The sequence below is a fragment of the Gymnoscopelus microlampas genome (genome assembly GCF_963454915.1).
Source record: "Gymnoscopelus microlampas genome assembly, chromosome: 16".
Classification (NCBI taxonomy): domain Eukaryota; kingdom Metazoa; phylum Chordata; class Actinopteri; order Myctophiformes; family Myctophidae; genus Gymnoscopelus; species Gymnoscopelus microlampas.
Window position 1 is genome coordinate 32,268,570 of NC_139953.1, and position 20,595 is coordinate 32,289,164.

The 20,595-nt window shown below is 40.8% G+C and overlaps 1 protein-coding gene across 2 annotated transcripts in view; it reads left to right on the forward strand.

Annotated features, from left to right (window-relative positions):
- Positions 1-19,542, forward strand: part of ptprk (protein tyrosine phosphatase receptor type K) — a 135,705-nt gene extending 116,163 nt beyond the window's left edge. For both annotated transcript variants that reach the window (XM_084082702.1, XM_084082701.1), the window contains 15 exons: positions 521-708; positions 933-1,020; positions 1,958-2,034; positions 4,640-4,676; positions 4,797-4,894; positions 5,446-5,562; positions 5,931-6,085; positions 6,806-6,941; positions 8,398-8,547; positions 9,209-9,382; positions 13,631-13,762; positions 14,119-14,244; positions 14,532-14,695; positions 14,890-15,025; positions 15,541-19,542. In XM_084082702.1, the coding sequence (XP_083938828.1) occupies positions 521-708; positions 933-1,020; positions 1,958-2,034; positions 4,640-4,676; positions 4,797-4,894; positions 5,446-5,562; positions 5,931-6,085; positions 6,806-6,941; positions 8,398-8,547; positions 9,209-9,382; positions 13,631-13,762; positions 14,119-14,244; positions 14,532-14,695; positions 14,890-15,025; positions 15,541-15,594 (1,832 nt within the window). In that variant the 3' untranslated portion in view covers positions 15,595-19,542. The remainder of the gene's footprint in view (positions 1-520; positions 709-932; positions 1,021-1,957; positions 2,035-4,639; positions 4,677-4,796; positions 4,895-5,445; positions 5,563-5,930; positions 6,086-6,805; positions 6,942-8,397; positions 8,548-9,208; positions 9,383-13,630; positions 13,763-14,118; positions 14,245-14,531; positions 14,696-14,889; positions 15,026-15,540) is intronic.
- The last annotated feature ends 1,053 nt before the right edge of the window (positions 19,543-20,595 follow it).

The window sequence follows — 20,595 nt, forward strand, 5'->3', positions numbered from 1 at the left end:
CCTACTAATCACACAAACTTAGTTGAACTAAACCCCTGTTCTTCTCTCCTACTGCTGCTCTGACCTGTACTGTAGTTCCTATCACTGGTGAGTATACTGTAGATGGAGGAACCAGACTGTCTGATGGCTTGTTTAGTATCAAGCATAATGTTTATTTTGGGAAAAACTATGCACTATGTGGCCATCATATCCTGACAGTTTGTGTGTCTCCAGCCAGGTAGTTACATCCGCTAACCATGAATATCTGTCGATGTTACATTAAAAAATCAAGTCAATTATAAAGCACATTTAAGAACAAACATAGCTGACCAAAGTGCAGCATATGCTTAAATATAAGAGTTAGAATTAACCACTAGAACCCTAGCATTCCTATTCTGGGTGTCATAATAGGGGAAACATTCGGGAAAAGGAGGGGACCAAGTATAGACTTCTGGGGGACCCCGGTCGACGAAGTATATAGGGTATTAGTGGGCCTGAGTGAATTACTGACCGGTTCCTGGTTCTGACTGGTTTCCTGCAGATGAGAACCACACTGCCTCTGCAGCGGAGAACAGCAGGCTGCTGGATGTTCCTCGGTACCACTGCGAAGGAACCGAGTCTCCCTACCAGACCGGACAGCTCCACCCTGCCATCCGAGTGGCCGACCTCCTGCAGCACATCAACCTGATGAAGACCTCCGACAGCTACGGCTTCAAGGAGGAGTACGAGGTCAGACGTTGTTGGGATCGGAGACACCGCTTGTCATGTTTACACCACAATGCAATGCTTAATTAAATGTTAAATCTCCCCCCTTTTCTGGGTGTCAACTGACCTTGAAACGGTTTCTGCCTACAAGCAATGCTAAGGAGTACAATGGAAGAGAACGGACGAGGAGTAGATCATTTGTGGCTTCATGAAGTGCATTCATCATGATGACGCTATTTCTGTTGCAGAGTTTCTTCGAAGGCCAGTCGGCCTCCTGGGATGTGGCCAAGAAGGAAGGGAACCGCACCAAGAACCGCTATGGCAACATCATAGCATGTAAGAGCCTTAAGACACTCAGATATCAATGCCGTAGCTCCAACAAGGCAACCTAGAGGTGTGCGTAGTTAGTTGAGTGAGAGGCTGGCTTTCAGCTCAAGTTTCTTTTGCCATTTTTAAGCACCCTCTTGTGGACAAACAGCCCTAGATATTACCCTAGTTTCACATTTGCGCTTAGAATGGCTCAACTAATAAAAACCCAGACATTGCCATGTGAGCACCTGAAAGTATTGACTCTAACCTCAACAGAATCACACCAACGTCCACCAAGGTAAAATCATCATGGCCTTATAACATTACCCCAAGCATTAGATCTGCTGAATGGGATAACCATAGCCCAGTTCTTATGATCAATAGCTAAATCTCTTAAAGGGGCCACACCATGAATTTCTTTTTTTTGGGAGGGGGGGGGGGATTTTTTGGGCTCCCCAGTGTTTCTTGTACCCCAATTTTTTTTTTTTTTTAACATTCAGTCATTCATTCTCATTTCAGAGATTTTCAGAATGGGCGTGTCTGAACAGGCCATCTCAGAATGGCAATGTTGCTTATGTAAGCAACATTTCTAGTCCAGTCTAGTTGACAGACAGAATTGCTCAGTAGCGCCCCTCTGCCCAAAAGGACGTTTTGGTATTGCAGCTGAAAAAGCTTGGAATGACAGACAGTCAGATTGTGAGAAAAAATATCGGAATGTTTTTTTAGGCTTACAACCTGTTTAATACGTATTAGGGGGCTATATTTATATATAATATATTTTTTTACATTCATGGTGTGGCCCCTTTAATCAAACTATTGGAGCCCTGTCACTAAACAACTCTCTCTCTCTCTCTCTCTCTCTCTCTCTCTCTCTCTCTCTCTCTCTCTTCCTCTGGCCATCTCCCATGACTTTTCCCCCTCCCTGTGTCTCTCTTGTCTCCCTCCCTCCGCTCTCTCTCTCTAGATGACCACTCGAGGGTTATCCTCCAGCCAATCGAAGATGACCCCTCGTCCGACTACATCAACGCCAACTACATCGATGTAAGTGGAAACGCATCGAACGCTACTATTGGCTCCCAACGAAACCAACGAAACCACACCCCCTCGCTCGTATGTCAGGCCTCTATACCTTTATCGCGTCAATCAGTCCATCATCTGTCACCCTGCACACGCAGCCATCGTCCATACGTGTCCTGTTTTCTTCGCAGCGCTCCATTCCTCCATTCATCCAGCCTGTCATTCTTCCATGTCTGACAATTACACAACAGTTCAGCTGTTTATTTAGTTATCCCAACCATTTATCTCAGAAATACAAGTAACATTGTTATAATACAAAACAACTTGATTTGATTTATTTAGCACAAAATGTGAAAACAATACAAAAACATTACTACAACATAATTGAAATCCCTGATTATACCTACTTATCCATGAGAAGATTACTAATAATAATTAGCCAACATAGTTGACACATCTGATTTTACAGGGTGTCAAATCCATATTGCAAGCAATCAGGGAATAGACAAAAATAAACCAAACAAAAAAGTTATAAGGGAATGTGTGATAGTGAATGTGATATTATGTGACCTGGTCAATCAGAATATCCTTCAATTTTTTCTTATATAAATTAAGTTAAGAAATTTGCATGTCTCTCTCAAACCCAGCCTTCAGGCCATCCATCCACCCATCCATCCATTCATCCAATCCATTACATTACATCCATCCACCTTCCCACCGACCTTCCACCGATGCATTCACCCCCATAGTTCTGTCTTCCTGCTAACTCATTCATCAGTTTGTCACGACTCCACTCTCCTCTCACCTTCACAACAATCTTCACACACATCTTCCATTTGGTGTGTCTTTTAAAAAAAAAGAAACGCTAATGCTGCTTTTTTTGTATGCTCTGCTTTACTGCCATCATCGGCCATTATCTGTTGCCATTATCTCTGGCCTTTTATCGGCTTCCATGCATGCTGTCACTCACACTAGCGGCAACCTAGAACTAGAGTGGAGAGCAAAGACGTCTCCTCGCTTATCGCGGTGATCTCCTTAGCCCAAGTTAAGGCACTTGGGTAAAACCTAAGTTGTTTAACCGTTCTATTTTATATACAGCCCCTATTATTATTATTATTATTATTGTTACATGCCTCAATTAAGTTATTTATTTATTAGAAAATTATTTGGATTAATGCAGCACGGTTTTATTGAGAATCAGCTAGATCATTGTGCTAATGGAGATTACACCACCTCATGAGGAAACGTCTTTTCAATCCATTCTACTTCTCTGTTCCAGACCATGTTTTTTTGCATGCCCTGTTCAAGCTCCCATTATATCAATACAACTTTTCTTTTTTTCCCCCCTGATTGACTCACTGACATTGTTGTGCTTTCTTTCTTTCCTTCTTTCTTTTTCCTTCTTTCTGTCTTTGTTTCTTTGGCTCTTTCTTTCTTTCTTTCTTTTTTTCTTTCTTTCTTTCGTTCGCTACTTCTCTCGTTCTTTCTCTCGTTCTTTCTGGCTGTGGCTTGGCCTGTAGATTTGGCTGTACAGGGATGTAAGTATCACTGTGTACTCTTTTCACCCATCAGCCAAGCCATACTGTACATCCCTTCAGTATTGTCCATCCAAACGTCCATGTGTTTTTTATCTCATACGTCCATCTCTCTGATGGTTTATCCATGCTAAGGCCTCGCGCATAAATCCCTCCATCTTACGCACTACTCCTCTCTCCTTTCATCTGAATTCTTACGTTATTATCTTTTACATTCATATGATGTGTCTGCTCCCTATCTCTGGTATGCGTTGCCATCACAACTTCCTCTACATGTCTGAAGGTTGTCACATGCACCCTACCCTCTGACTGTTTGTCTTAGCTATAGAAGTATCATTTATAAAAGTGTCAGTTAGGCAATATATCAATATTATATCAATATCGTGTCATGCAGTACACCCTAATTCATATCGTAATGATGCTATGGAATAAATAAATAAATAAAAACACCAAAGCATTTGGAAATAGTTGCATGCCAAACAAATAAGAATGCAAGACTTTGACTCGGATGCATTTTTATTGTTTTTATTTATGCTCCATCAGCCTTATGTACATTTTCTTTTTTCTGGAGTGTGGCTATTTCCAATTCCTGTGGTGATTTTATGTGTATGCTTGGTACTGACTGTAACTGAGCATCCACAGCCAAAGAGGCAATCCACATCCTGTCGTAATGATAATAGTTTGGCTAAGTTGTAATAATGGCCCCAAGTTGCATCCCATTGCAGTGTTGTCACTTGCAAATATACATAATGGAAAAAACAGCCTTTGATGAACATTGAACACCCACATTTTTCTAAAGCATTGTCTCCGACTCCTTACCCTAGGACAATCGTTGTATTGTACTGTGTTATGCTAACATTCACATTGTTAGTATCTCATTTTGTACATTGCCTCGTTTGTAAGGGACTGACGTTATCACTGAAGAACAAAACCAACATTGTTTTCCCAACATCTGACAAGTTGCAAAGAGAGGGAGTTCTCCAGCCGTAATGAGTGTCTATAATATTCATGTATGCAAGCCGAGGCATGCTTATCCATTGTTTGTTGAGTTGCTGCTGCTGTTTGGTTCATTGTTGTGTATCGTCTTATCCCAGGGTTACCAGAGACCAAGTCACTACATCGCTACTCAGGGTGAGACACCACACACCCACGCACACTATACACAGACTCCACAAACAATACACGCTCATAGACATGTTGAATAGACCCGGTATTCACTACAGCAGCTAATGTGTGTGTGTGTGTTTGTAGGTCCAGTTCATGAGACGGTGTATGACTTCTGGAGGATGGTGTGGCAGGAGCAATCGGCCTGCATCGTCATGGTTACCAATTTGGTGGAGGTTGGAAGGGTACGTTGTCCTGTTCTACTCCATCGTATATTCTATCTGTGCCATTCTAACGACGCTATAGATTATATGAATGAAAATTTTATTTTCTTGTCTGGCTGCCTCAACACAGCCCATCCCTTACGGGATTATTCTGACACATTTTAAAGAACACGGTATTTCCAGTGCCGACATGCTGACACCAAAATAATAAACAAAATACATAAATACCACACACTGTATACATGACTCTGATCAAAAGAGACAGTTTAGTAGTCTAATTTTCAGACTAGAGAGTGGAGGGCAACAATATATCATATTGTTGTTGTCGGGCAGAAACCTCATCTCCATATTTCAACTTTTTACAAGAGTGTCGTGCGAAAGTAGTGAAAATAGCTCTACAAAGTAGATCTACAAGCTCACAATGCGTTACGAGGCGTTGTGTGCTTGTAGATCTGCTTTTTTCACTATTTTAAAATATCTGTAAGATAATAATAAAAAAATAATGGTTTTGGACATACAAGGTTTCCACCCGACAGCAACGGTAACATTTCTTATGTCATGCTTTCCAACAGGTCAAGTGCTACAAGTACTGGCCTGACGATGCTGAGGTGTATGGAGATTTCAAGGTGACCTTTGTGGAGGTGGAGCCTCTGGCTGAATACGTGGTCCGGACCTTTACTTTGGAGAGGGTGAGTAACTGTGTTAAGGTTGCAGCAGTTGATCCCGCTAATCGATATAATCGATGATTACAAATATGAAGTTTACTTTCGTAAACTTAAAAAAATAATAATCCTGTATAAAACAGAACCATAAGACTTAAATATAAACTAGAAGTTATAATAATAATAATATAAATGATATATATATATATTATAATTATTATTTGTAACGCACTTTACATTTTTGCATATCACAAAGTGCTACAGGTTTTAAAAACAATGGCATAAAAAATAACAAAGGCAAGACAAAAAAACTAAAAAGCATTCGGCAACCAACCATAAGACCCTTCTTGGGGTAAAAAGTAGATTTAAAAACGAATTGTCCTGTCTCTCCTCAGCGTGGTTTCAACGAGGTGCGGGAGGTCAAGCAGTTCCACTTCACCGGCTGGCCCGACCATGGAGTCCCATACCACGCCACGGGACTGCTGTCCTTCATCCGGCGGGTCAAAATCTCCAACCCACCCTCTGCTGGACCGATAGTGGTCCACTGCAGGTATGTGCACACACACATATGCATAATAACACATACACTACATATACATTGTGTGTGTATTATTTGTTTAACCCATTAAGACCTGGAACTGTGTCATTTTTAGATTTGAGCTAAAAAGCATTATTTTACACTTTGGGCTATTCAAAAATAGCAGATATACAAGCTCGTAGCTTGTAGATCTGCTATTTTAAAAAATTCGTGAAAATGTGTGCAAATCTTTGAATATATATTTTTAAAGCGAACATTTTTAACTCAAATCTTTGCTTCTTGGGGTCCCTGGAACAAAATATTTTGATGGGGGTCCGTGGCCAAATATATATAATTTTGGGGGTCCTTGACATGAAAAGTATTGAGCACCACTGATATAGAAACATAAGTTTTTCAGAAAAGTTGAGATTTAGGAGACATGTAGAATCGGCTTCAGGTCTCAATGGGTTAAACCACATAACCACTTTCACCCAAAAAATGTTAAAGTAATTATAGGCGAAAATGTAAAAAATGAATTCCATTTTTCAGAAATAGCAGCTCTACAAGCTCACAATGCATTGTGATGCATTGTGTTGTGAGCTTGTAGCTTTATTTGAACCAAATTTGTAAATCTTAATCTATAATGACATGCCCAAAATATGCCTAGTTCATAGTGGGTAATTATCATCAGTTTCAGTTTGTTTATTTGTCACTCATCGTGTGTCTCTGTCTCCCTCTGGTGGCTGTGTGCAGCGCTGGAGCAGGACGTACGGGCTGTTTCATAGTGATTGACATCATGCTGGACATGGCTGAGAGGGAAGGCGTGGTGGACATCTACAACTGTGTGAAGGCCCTGCGCTCCCGGAGGATCAACATGGTACAGACTGAGGTGACTACATTACCCATCAGCCATCACCATCTGCATCACACAACACTTGTCAACTCCACCCATGTAAGCACCCACGCGGTGCAGCCTGTGGGGGTGAATACAGTACTACCCATTAACACCCACATCACAGAATGCTCACACCATCGTCATCCTCATCATCATCCTCATCATCATCGTCCAATCATATATCAATGCTCCAAAATGTCCTTCAGTCTCTGGTGCGCGCGCACACACACACACACTCTTTGTCAGGTAAATGAACTAGGGGCGATGGGGTGGGGCAGTGAATATATAGACAAGGAAATGGGCAGGTTCCATAATCATTAGACATAATTTCGGAACTGAGGTAAATACATCTAAATAAATCAGAATATCTTAAAAGGTAATAATATCTATAGCCTTAATGAATGAGAAAAGAATAAGGAAAATGCAGGTGAAAATCATACAGATTACTACATCCAACATTCTTATATGCAGACATTAGTTCATAAGCATTAAACATACATTTTGAAGTTAACCTTACCTTTTGTGATATTTTATCTAAGATCAGTGACATGGTTAATATGAATATGATGTCAATATTAAGGCAAAAGTAGCAGTTGTAATTATATACATTATTTCCTTTTAACATAACCAAACATGTACAGTATGTCAGCTCACACCAACACACACTGTACATACACAGACAAGATTTCTGCCATCGTCACATCATTAATTAACCTTGCATCCAGGCCTGCCTGCTTTCCACTCACGTCTATTCACGCTGGAAATGTATTTGCTGATAATGGAATATTGACCTTGTCGCTCTTATTTTGCTTTTATAATGTAACTGTATAAGCCTTTTCATGCAGCATTTGTGTTTATGTTTTCTTATTCAGTCAGTTCACTCCCTGAATTGATTAAAGTGATAGTACACAGAGCACACACACACACACACACACACACACACACACACACACACACACACACACACACACACACACACACACACACACACACACACACACACACACGTGCGCACACAGCTTTTCATCGGCTTCATCTCCCATCATCCACCACTCAGAGTCTGTTTTCTCTCTATCAACAACAGTTCCAACTGATTGTCTGCTGTTGTGTGTAAGCATGTGCTTATGTGCGCGCAGCCGCACATGCATGCAATTTGCAGGTGGGGATGGGGGGAGGGAATCCATGCCTCTGCTTTTGATATCCCCCCCCCCCTATAGGCATTCCTATTTTGGTCAAAAATTAATAATTAATAAATTCATGAAAAAAATACGAGATCCAAAAGCTCACAGCGTGCCGCGATGCAGCGCGTCATGAGCTCGTACATTGGCTATTGTCACTATTTGTCATACAAAGAAGAATGTAGGGCTTATGTGGGTAAGAAAGTCCCCTCTGTTTGTTTCTGTTTTTTTATAAATCTAACCCGGCGTATAACCTTGCGCTACGTTTTTAGGAGCAGTACATATTCATCCACGATGCCATCCTGGAGGCGTGCCTGTGTGGAGAAACGGCCATCCCAGTGTGTGAGTTCAAGGCCGCCTTCTACGAACTGATCCGCATCGACTCCCAAACAAACTCCTCACACCTGAAGGATGAGTTCCAGGTAGGTGTTTCCCTTCTGTGCTACCACAACAAAACCTGAGCCCTAACCTGCACTCTGTTTGAATTCATGTTTTATTATCGTGTATTCTTTTAAACCCCTGTAGTCTTAGAGAGCTGATCTACAAGCTCACAATGTGTCGCATTGTGACATATTGTGAGCTTGTAGATCTTTTATTTTTGGCAAATGTTCCCCCAGAATATGGACGCTGGGGTTAAGTGACGCCAGTGAAGTGGTTAAAACCATCCCATAAAGGATTATAAGACGCCAAACAAAACAAAACGATTACAAAACATCACATTCATTTCAGAACAACTGCCTACACAGCAGTAATAAAAAACTGGTAACATCAACTAAATGAATATATCCATTATATTCTCTTTAGTCGAAGGTTTTTCTAAATAATCAGCAAATGCAAATACCTTGTGTTCAAAAAATGTTATTAACTACTTAAACCATTTATACTTTTTTGACCGGGTTCCCCCAGGGGTCTGTACTTGGTCCCCTCCCTTTTTCCCCTCTAAACCAAATCTCTTCTGTGAAAATAGCCAATTTAGATCTGCTATTTCTGCAGAATGTTGTCCTAATATGACATGCCCAGAATAGGGACAGTCGGGTTCAGTGGTTCAGTCTATCTACATTGTGTGTGTCTTCTTCGTTTTAGACATTAAACTCAGTGACACCCCAGCCTCAGCCGGAAGACTGCAGCATCGCCTTGTTGCCTAGGAACCAGGAGAAGAACCGCTTTATGGACGGCCTGCCTCCAGACAGATGTCTACCCTTCCTCATCACCATCGACGGAGAAAGCAGCAACTACATCAATGCTGCTCTAATGGATGTAAGTCTATAACGCACAACTCATACATACACACACGCACATTACTTCAAAAGGATGGGTCATTTTCAACACATTAGCAACTGTGACACGATGTGCGAGCTGGCACAGGCTCCCATCTGGTAATACTTTTTTTAAAACAGCTATATGTGCTACAGTACGTGCACTATGTTCTGTTAAAGCTGCAATCCGGAACTTGTTTTAGGGAATAGTTTTGAGAGGTGGTTTGAGACATGGATCTTGTGTTCAGGTTGGTAGAAATAAGAAGAAAGAAATATAGGCCCTTGTGTGGGGAGACCCGGGTTTAAATCCCCATTCTTGGGTAGGACATAAATACATTACTAACGTATATTACATATTGCAGCTTTAAAAACAGTTGTAAATGAGTTAAAAGATTTAGCGAAACAGGAATGTGGCACCTTGTACTAAATAAATCATTTATCAGGTGTGAGACAGACTTATGTTTTAACTTAAACCTGGTCACACGATGGTGGCACTTGTGGAAAAGAACAGATTTTTTTCACCAAGCAACACCGCCGTGCGACTATTTATTCTGTATTAGGCTTCAGTGTCTTCTTCCTAATTGAACAGTAGTCGTCCCAAGCTGCAGATGTGTTTAAAATGGAGCATCCTTTTAACACTATATAATGTTATACAGGTACATGCACATTTTTGAACAGACATAATGTGTTTATACACATCCACATATTTACACAAGCAACGTGAACATACACGGTAAAAATATGGTGCATAATGCAAATCCCATTTGCCTATATATAGAGTTATAGTTATACATATCTACACACATTTATACACACAGAGACTCCCTTTCCTGTTTGTGTGATGCTGTGTTTGTGGTTTTTAGCAACAGAAGGCTAGAGACAAATCCAGGTTCTGAAAAGACCACTAGCTTCTCTGGCCACCTACCAATCACTGAGCAGCTCACTGGAAAGTAACCACTGTGAGACAGTCAGGCCATCGACCAATCCCTGGCAGCCTCTTGGACAGGTTTACATTAGAGATAGTCCGCGCATGTATAACTAAATTGCTTTGATTTGTAGTTTTATGCAATTTATTTATCCAATTTATGCTCTGTCATACCACGGAGTCGCCCGCCAAAAATAGCCGATCTACAAGCTGACAACGCGACGCATGGCAACGCGTTGTGAGCTTGTACATCGGCTATTCTCGGCATGTGAGTCCATCGTACGACCAAGTATGAAATCGGTCTTAATAGAGCACATAATCTGTTCAGTGTGAGGTAACAGCAAAATGGCCGCCGTGTGAAGTGAAGAGGTGAAGAGCTGTACAATGGAGCTCCTCTAATAGAGAGCAGTACTGTATCTGTTCATCACTTCATGGCTGACAATGGTTTTCTCTGTTTTATCACAGAGTAAACAGTGGGGGGGAGGGTGACCATATTCACACAGCCACTATTTTCCTCTTAGGTCACACTAAGAGCAAAATGTACGCTGTGTGAATATGGTCACTGACAAAGTTCTTGTGCGGGACCAAAGCTCTAAATGTTGTCTTTTCAGGAAATCTAGTTTAGTGAGGATGTAAGTCATAATATCAGTTCTAATAAAATATCCTGGTCAAACAACTGAGACAGTGAGTCAAATTTAAACCCTCACTTGGCTACTTTCTAATAAAACATAAAATGAAGTAGAGATGATGACAATGATCATATTCGTGCAATTGAGTCCAATTTTCAAAAGCTATACTTTTTGGCCTCTCCCTAATCAAGCTGTCAGAAGAGTTCCAGGTAATGGGATTTTTAATTCAAATCTCTGATACTGGATTTGTTTCATGGCTTCAGTGTCTTTCAGGTTCATGCCAAGCGCAGTCATAAACACCCTAGTCTCGCGTAGCCAGACGATCGGAGATCTCTGTCCACTGAAACGTCTGGGGACTTCTAAAGTCAATATAGGGGCTAAAGCTGGGTGGAAACAGTTCTGAGATTTACAAAAAACATACAAAGACTTTAAACCCTTTAAGACCGGGAAAGCATCATTTGTGTCATTTTAAGATTTCTTTGGCTATTCAAAAATAGCAGATATACAAGCTCATAGTGCGGCACTCGTGCCTCGCTATGAACGTGTAGATCTGCTATTTTTGAAAAATCTTGATTTTTATGGCAAATCTTGGAATATATATTTTTTAAAGAGAACATTTGTAAAATATTTAGTTCCACAGACCCCTAGAAGCAAAGATTTGAGTAACCGAAAAAAAAGAAAGAATCAAATATTTGCACACATTTTCATGATTTCTCTAAAATAGCAGATCTACAAGCTTGTATATCTGTTATTTTTGAACAGGCAAATACATCTAAAATGACAGAGATGCGTTCCTGGATTGAATGGGTTAAGGTGGTTCTTCATATTTGGACGGCGATACAATTTGTTTTCAAAGAAGTGGATGTAGGTTTGTAGATCGAGGCCGTTGTCGCAGCTGTTCCAGCCCATGTGTTGAATTTAGATGTTACCGGACATTTCGGTGGGTGGAGAGATCTATTGTCTGGCTACCCGAGACTATAAACACCCGAACCCGTATCCTGATCCCCTCCCATATAAGCCTTGTCTAATGATGTCTGTGGTGCCTCTGTCACCAAACTCATTCACATCCATCAGCGTACCATGTTCTTCATAATAAGCTGGGCTCAATTCCTTTTCATGTCGGTCCGTTACATTTTAGCAACACTTATTATGAATGCCATGTCTATAATGCATTATAAACATACTTATAATGCATTATCATCTGCTTATGATAACACTGTATACTTATAGTTAGTTAATTAAGTAAAGTGATTTTGTTTTTAATGTATATGTAAAGAACAACACCTCCAGGAATGGCATTATTTTACTTATAAGTACCCAATGACCACTTACAGTGGCTTATAATGACAATATAATGCATCATAACAGTGAACGATGTACAAAAACGAATTTCACCCACTTTTTTACCTTGTAAACCTGTGATGTGACAATAAACCTGATTCTGATTCTGAATATAATGCATTATAGAACTATTTTAATGTATTGACTTGAGTGAGTAAGTAAGTAGCATTTATGAACTATTATAGTACTTCGACCACGATCTTACAAGTCATTTTATAAAATGCTTTATAATGTGTTCTGATCTTTCTAAAGCATTAATGCCTAAATATAATTATACAGTGTTATAAGCACATTGTAATGCATTCTACGTATGTTTTAATGCATTAGAGACATGGGCTCCATAGAAAGTGTTAACATCATTTCTATTTCTTTGTGTGTGGCAAAGTTCTCCCGGCAACGCTTTTTCAGCATAAAGGTCAACGGTTGACATTTTGACCCCTTGTCCTGATATCATGTAATATTGTGTATATGTGTATACCATATATAACCTAGTCTATTAGGTCCAATGCATGCTTCCTCACATCTGATAGGCCCGCTGCTTGACCCATGTGACCACAAATCACAATATCGTCACTGTGGGGCAGAAACCTTGTATCTCTATATTTATAACTTTTGATGTTTTTTCCGTAAATGAATGCCCTACTTCGTTGTTCAAGAGTGTCACGCAAGAGTAACAAAAATAGCCGATGCACAAGCTCACAACTTGTCCAGATGTGACGCATTGTGAGCTTGTATATTTGCTATTTTTGGATATGCAAGGTTTACGCCCGACGGCAACGATATGCTTGATCACATCCCATATCCTGCAAAGTATCCCACTGTGTTTGTGTGTTAGCGTATGTCGTGATAAAAGTGAGAATACCGGTGAAAGAAGTTGGAATAGTTGTGTATTTGTGTACAAGAACCAAGCACTACATGATACCACTCAAATAGGCTCTGTGCACAGCAGCCATATTGGAAAGAAATTGGGCCACTTCCTTCAGAGGTGTTAACAATGATACTAATGAAGGCTCTGTTCCATTCTCGTCAAACAGAGTCAGGGTGATTCCAAATGTGGCCCCTTTCGGGTGTGTAACTCTGAGAGTGTGCGAATGGAATCAAATGAACCCGTAAGGGATTGGTACACTCTCAGAACCACCGTGCTACACTAAATGGAACAGAGCGTTCATTGGTATCATTGGTAACACATGTGAAGGAAGTAAGGAAGAGGCCCAATTTCTTTCCAATATGGCTGAGCCTATTGGCAGATTCAGAGGAATCCTTTCAAAGTGCATTTGTGTTGAGGAAATGGCACCAGTGCACGCGTGGAGGAAGTGTGACATCATTGTTGTTGTATCCTCTATTTTCCCCACAGAGCTACAGACAGCCGGCCGCATTCATCGTTACCCAGCATCCATTGCCGAACACGGTGAAAGACTTCTGGCGTCTGGTTTACGACTACGGGTGTACCAGTCTGGTGATGCTGAATGAGATTGACCTGGCTCAGGTACTAAACTCATCTAACTCAGCTTACCTGGCACACACACACACACACACACACACACACACACACACACACACACACACACACACACACACACACACACACACACACACACACACACACACACACACACACACACACACACACACACACACACACACACACACACAGAGAGAGATCTGGATTAAACCTACAGATGCAAGTATTTATCTCCTAGGACTAGGTCAAGTTGTATGAAATGTAGCATATTTCTAAATCTGTGCTTTCCAACTGTATGTTTCCCCCATCTCTCTACCTCTCTCTCCCCCTGTTCCCCCCTCTCTCTCTCTCTCTCTCTCTCTCTCTCTCTCTGTATTCAGGGTTGTCCTCAGTACTGGCCAGAGGAGGGCATGCTACGCTATGGTCCCGTGCAGGTGGAGTGTATGTCCTGTTCAATGGACTGTGACGTCATCAGCCGGCTCTTCAGAGTGTGCAACCTCACCAGGGTAAGCACTCATACTCTCATCATATACTTAGATAGATAACAGATAGCCTATAGATTGTCTGTACATCAGGTGGGCTAGGCCTGGGAGGAATAGCTGACCATCTCACGTTGAACCTTTTGTAGAATATCAGGCATTGAGTCCTGGTTTGAAAAAGATGATAAAGACAATTTATCCAAACCCTAACCCATTTCACAGCTATACAGTTGCTATAATATACCTGTATAGTTAATAGAAGTTACACAAATGCTCCAGGTAACCAAAACCCTGACACTGTGTGTGTGTTTCAGCCCCAGGAAGGCTACTTGATGGTTCGTCAGTTCCAGTATCTGGGGTGGGCGGGGCACAGGGAAGTCCCCGCCTCCAAGCGCTCTTTCCTTAAACTCATCCTCCAAGTCGACCAATGGCAGCGTGAGGGAGAAGAGGGAGAGGGGAGAACCGTAGTGCACTGCCTGTAAGTATGGACACACACACACACACACACACACACACACACACACACACACGTGTGCACATACGTGCGCACATACGTGCATCTGTGCCAGGCCAGATATGTGTGAAATGACAAGTAAAACAACACATGAGCACTCACTCTGCCTCATATCTCTCTGTCATTCTTTGTGTGTGTGTGTGTGTGTGTGTGTGTAGGAACGGTGGTGGACGTAGTGGAGTGTTCTGTGCCAGCAGCATTGTGTGTGAGATGGCCAAGAGACAAAGTGTGGTTGATGTCTTCCACGCTGTCAAGAGCCTGAGGAACAGCAAACCTAACATGGTGGATACTCCGGTGAGTTACAAAGACAACAACACATCCTGTCATGTCCTGTCAATGTTCTCCACAAGACTTCATACTTCTACATGCATTGTAAAATCCTCAGTGTTACCCTTATGGGTCCATTTTTATACTATCTGACACAGTCAAATGGATAAATGAACACAGAGAGATTTTGCTACAGTATGTGGAGCCAAAATATTTTATCTTGTGAAACAGTGCTACCTTCCAAACTGTGAATTCAGTGAATTCATTCAATTTTGCTACTAGTGTTTTATTGCTACTAGTGCTGATAATGTCTAGGATATAGTATTGTATATCATTGTCTGTTTTTAATTGTATATTATTGTATGTTTTTAAATGTCTCTATGAATTGAATGCACAGGACCTCAATGGAAACAAGTCCTCAGGACTTTTTGGGTTATCCTTGTAAAACAAGTGTATGACTGTACTCGTGCTGTTTGCATTTCAAGGTGCAATAAAGTATTAAATCAATCAATCGTGATGCATATGTGTTCTCTGCCTTACAGGAGCAGTATCGTTTCTGCTACGACCTTGCACTGGAGTTCATGGAGACCTCCTAAATGAAAGGAGTTGGGTGGAGGAGGAGGAGGAGGAAAGAAAGGGAGGAGAGAAGGAGAGCATCTTTTCACCTCCCGCGTGTCTGACCCTTCGCTTTACGCTTAACGTCCCAGGTCCCCTTGGCGTTGGTCATTTTTGTCGCATTCCATATTGCGTCCCTCCTAGTGATTGAACATTGTGATCAGCACACGTCGGGGGACGCCAAATGGGCACGAGCGAAATCGACTCACGGGACATCCCGATTTGGCAGCAAGTGGAAATGTTCAGCCTCTCAGACTCTTAAAAGGAAGGGAGGAGAAAAGTGGAGCGGAGGAGGATGTCTCAACTACCATTATGTTTATTGTACAGTTTGTTTGAGTGCCAGCGGGCCTCTATCGTGTTTTGGGCCCCGTTTTAACTATTTAGCCACTCACAGCCCTCCTAAGAGCTCAACGCTTCATGCTGTTACAACCGCAGTACTTAATACACCCTTTAGATGGCTCCCTTTCCTCTCGTGCAACACTAGCAAGCTACAATCACAGCATTATAACAGCTTTCAGTGGCAGACATTTTAGCCCCTCAGATCTTGCTCCATTGCAGTTGCTAAGTAACTCTTGTTTCGATACTGATTTCTTTGTTGGGCATGCATGTCACCATGGTGATGAACGTTGTTACATATTTTGCAGCAAACAGTCTCTAGAGAAAAGGGCTGCAACACTGGGTCCATGGTGAGACTTTGACCTACTTCATCAGTGGGTCAGTTTACGCAGCAGCAGTCCATATGCCAGCAGTAGCTTTATCATGTTACATTTCTGGTCTTTTCAGTGTTCATTGAGTCCGAAAATATCACTGTTTCAGCGTAGATTACTTTCAGAAGTTATTCCATTGATTACAATGGTAGAAGAGAGAAGTAATTCTTGGGAGTTACTAGTCATTGTCAGACATTAGATTACATAAGGGAAATGGAAATAACTTATTGATATATAAGTTTGTATGATAATAGTGTCTTAGAAGGAAGACAGTGGAATATAAAACAGTTTGTGTCTGGGTGATCATGGATGTGGAAGCCAGAAATCTTAGATTAATTTTCCTTTATAATCATTCATTCTTGTCAAGCATTTGGTACATTTAAACACTGATCAAGTTAAAAAAAACATTCAATTAAAAAAAAAGCATTTTCACTCAATGACACCATCAGTGCTACGCCCTGAGGCCCGATGAGTTGATTTCTAGCGTCAGCACTCGTTTCTTCTCATCTCTGTTGCTTTTGAAACATCACTCAACCAATCTGCTGGGAAAGAGTTTCTTCTGTAGAAGAATTTTACTCCCAAAACATACCGTAATTGTAAAATCCCCAATCTCCACATATTACCTTTCTTTTTTTTTAACTCCTGCTCAATCATGTGGCATTAGCTTAATCATCTTTTTACCAAGTCTGAGTACAAGTCACTTTCAGTTCTGTCAATTCGGGAATGTTCCTCTAATGTCAGATTGGGACAAACTATGGATGTGAGAAGGTGGACATGAGAGTGAATACTCCATCATCGTCATGCGACTCACAGGTCCTATTTTCATTTCCATTCCGACATACCTGGAAGTGAATTGAACAACTCATTCACACAGCCTTGTGCACTGCCTGCACGTTTTTATTCATGTTTATTTTTTACTATTATTTTGTAGCTGATGTTTATTCATAAGCCAAAGACTTTGTGTAAATATGTCTATACGGATAAAGCACATTGTTTGTATTTATTGTTTGTTTACTTGCGTTGCTTATAAAGAACAATCATTCTCCATTCCGTGTTTACTCTAGCACCAGCGTTTCTTAAACTCTGGCTCGGGGTGGGGGACCCAAAATGCATGACAAAAAGAGTTAATAGTATGAGTCTGGGTAATGTTGGGAGATTGAGTTTACTAAGTTTGGGTCCCTAGAGGATGAAACTACTAGTTTTAAGAAGCCCAGGTCCCAGGGTAAGAGTTTACTTCAGTTTGGGCCCTTGGGAAGTAAAGGTTTTAAGAGCCACTCATCAGAGCTGTATATTCAAGCATTAGGTGTAGTTTTTTGACTATGTAGATGGAACTCAATAGTAGTATCTTGTTTTCACTTTATGAATCTCTGTGATGTTAACTGTGGTTTCTTTGTGTAAAAATCCCCTCGCTCTGCTCGTGTACAGCAGAACGTTGGCTGCGGGCTGCCTGAAAAATGCAAGTTTGGCGAGTTCACATGCCTACGTGCGATCTGGGTAATGTCTCGCATCCCCGTTTAAAGTCTCGACTGGGATGAGCTGTAATATGCATCCTCATATCCCGCTCACCTGATTCAATACTTACACACATGACTAATGCTACAAACAGGCTTAGTGGGTGAAATAAGCAGGAATTTGAAGAGTATAACTTATCTCTCGTGCCTAATCGTTTGAGTTTCGTCGTTGACAGCATCTTTAGACTGCAAGCAGGGCTTTGTTGAATGCGCGCTCATGGACGATCAAATGTATTGAATACGTTTTTGAGCCATGATTCAATGTTGTTCTGGACTTTTCGCGGCTCTTTAGCAAGGCTGTACAGAGATGCTGAACACCAGGGGTGTTTGTGCTGTTGACTGAAAAGTTCTTAAAAGAATGGTTTTATTGTAAATAGAATGTCAGAGGTTCTATGTTAGCTAGGACACTAGCAGTTCTACTGTAAATAGAACATCACCACTACATTAAAAAGGTTGTATTGTAAGAGGAACTGAAGAGAGGTTTAACCAACGGAACAGTATGACAGTTCTAGATTTAAGGTCCCATATTATGAAAAACTTTTCAGTGCTTGTTGCACATATATTTGGGTCTCTGATGTGCCTATTAACAAACAAAATGTGAATTAAGACAACCCACCTAGTTTATTTTGGGCTGCCTAGGTCATAAGAGTGATTCAACAAGGCAGATTTTCAGATTTCCCTCCCCCTCTTACAAATGTTGGGTTATTTTAGGTGACGTGGGATGGATGAAATTTAGACAAAGAACGGTGTCCAGAAAAAGGACTGAAACAGAGCAATATAGAGACATGCTTGAGTGCATAATCTAAGTGGTATTTTCAGCAAACTATTTCAAAAACATGTTTTTGGGACCTCAGAGACCTACATTCATTTGTTTAAAAAGAGGATAATATGTGACCTTTAAAAAAAAAAAAACGAAACACTAGTACTAATGTAACCCTAGCGGTTCTACTGTTTTTCAACGTTTGGTATTGAACACCAGAAGGTTCCATCGCAGAATAAACCTCATTGTGTTCTGCTGTGCATTTGGAACTTCCCGGCTTATGTCAGTATTCTGTTTTACTTTTTCTCTCTCAAAGAACAGAGAAAGAACTGCCTGAAGAATACTTGGCAGGGAATTTATCGTTGCTGTCGGGTGGACACCTTGTATGTCCAAAACAGTTACTTTTCTGGAAATGGGGAAAAAAGAACCTGTGTTCCAATGGATCTAATATAGTTATTTAGTCAGAAGCTTTTGTTAATACTTTTCATTTTTTATATTTATAAAACCTACACATAAGACTTACAGTAACCACTTTCGACCTAGCATTCATATTTTGGGCATGTCATTATAGGTGAAGATTTTGACAAAGTCTTACAAAATTGTACAAGCTCACAGCGGGTCACATTACGACATGTGATCTTGTAGATCGGTTATTTTTGCTACCTTTGTGCGACACTGTCATACGACAAAGTATAAAATAGGGCATTGGTTTATGAAATACAAGGTTTCTGCCCGACAGCATGCTGTGGTCATAGCACTGAGGTCATGTAGCTGGAGGCAGGCATTAAAACTCACCTGCCATTCTGCAACATGAACCAAATGGCCCATAGTGACATGAAGCTGGTATCATGAATGAGAGGTCAGTGTGAATATAAAGTTGATATTCATGGTTCATAATTATTCTTGTCTGTAATGTTTGGCTTCTTTGCTGTAATAAAGAGAACTTCTTTAATTAAAGCAGTTAATGTGTTTTCTGTGAGCGGCTCGTGGTCAACATGAAGAGCAATGATATGTAATGATGGATAGTGGTTTATTTCACTCAACATCCCACCATTGAATTGTATGTAAAGATGTACAGTAATATAATCATAAAAGGATGTCCATGATCGAAATAGCAGCTAATGATGTTATTTATTGAACACATTTCACCCATCAGAGCTTTTCCAGGTTAGTGTTCAGTAAGGAAGCTCTGCTGGATGAGACTATGATTGGCTATAAGAAAAAACTAACTAAATTTTCTGTACAAATAACTTGCATACACAATAAACACTATGTTTAGGCCAAGATACTAACTTTATCCAAATAGGAGAGAGGCCTCATGTGGGATACAGGACCGGATAAGCAAGTGAAATTGGAATTGATGAAACAAAATTGGAACTGGAACACTTTAAAATTGAAGCTGAAAAATGTTTTTTTTATGGGGCTCTCTTTGAATGGATAAAATTGGTATCCTGACCCAAAAACCCATTTTCAGTTTACTAAAGAGCTGGAGAGAGGTGGAGACTCCTGTTATGATTAGTATTGGAATAACAACAAACTACTGGAGAGGATGGGGGTAGTTCAAAGTCCAGACCACAGTGTGACATAGTATTTAAAATCATGAGTGTTAATTTAACCATTTTCAACCTGGCATCCATGTAACGCAGTTACGCAGGTCACCGCTCAGTGTTAAATGTAGCCTACTGGTTTCACTGCTGCCTGTGTATTCCTGTGGGTGGCTATTTCAGAACTGTCAATAACCATCAGTCACTGACTAGTCAACAGCAATCACTGACCAGTCACAGCTTGGTGTCAGCCTGCAGTGGACAGGTGAATGGTGTGGAGCACACACAGGAGCTGCCGCAGGTCTGTACTGTACAGAGACACAATTGTATAAATTCAGAATTTACCAACTTTGATACATTCTTGTATGATCAGTTAAAACAGCTTTTTAGATGTCCACCTCCTTTGCTGATTGCTCATAACCCTGTGCCTGAAATGGGGTTTAAATGTGTTTTATTTTAT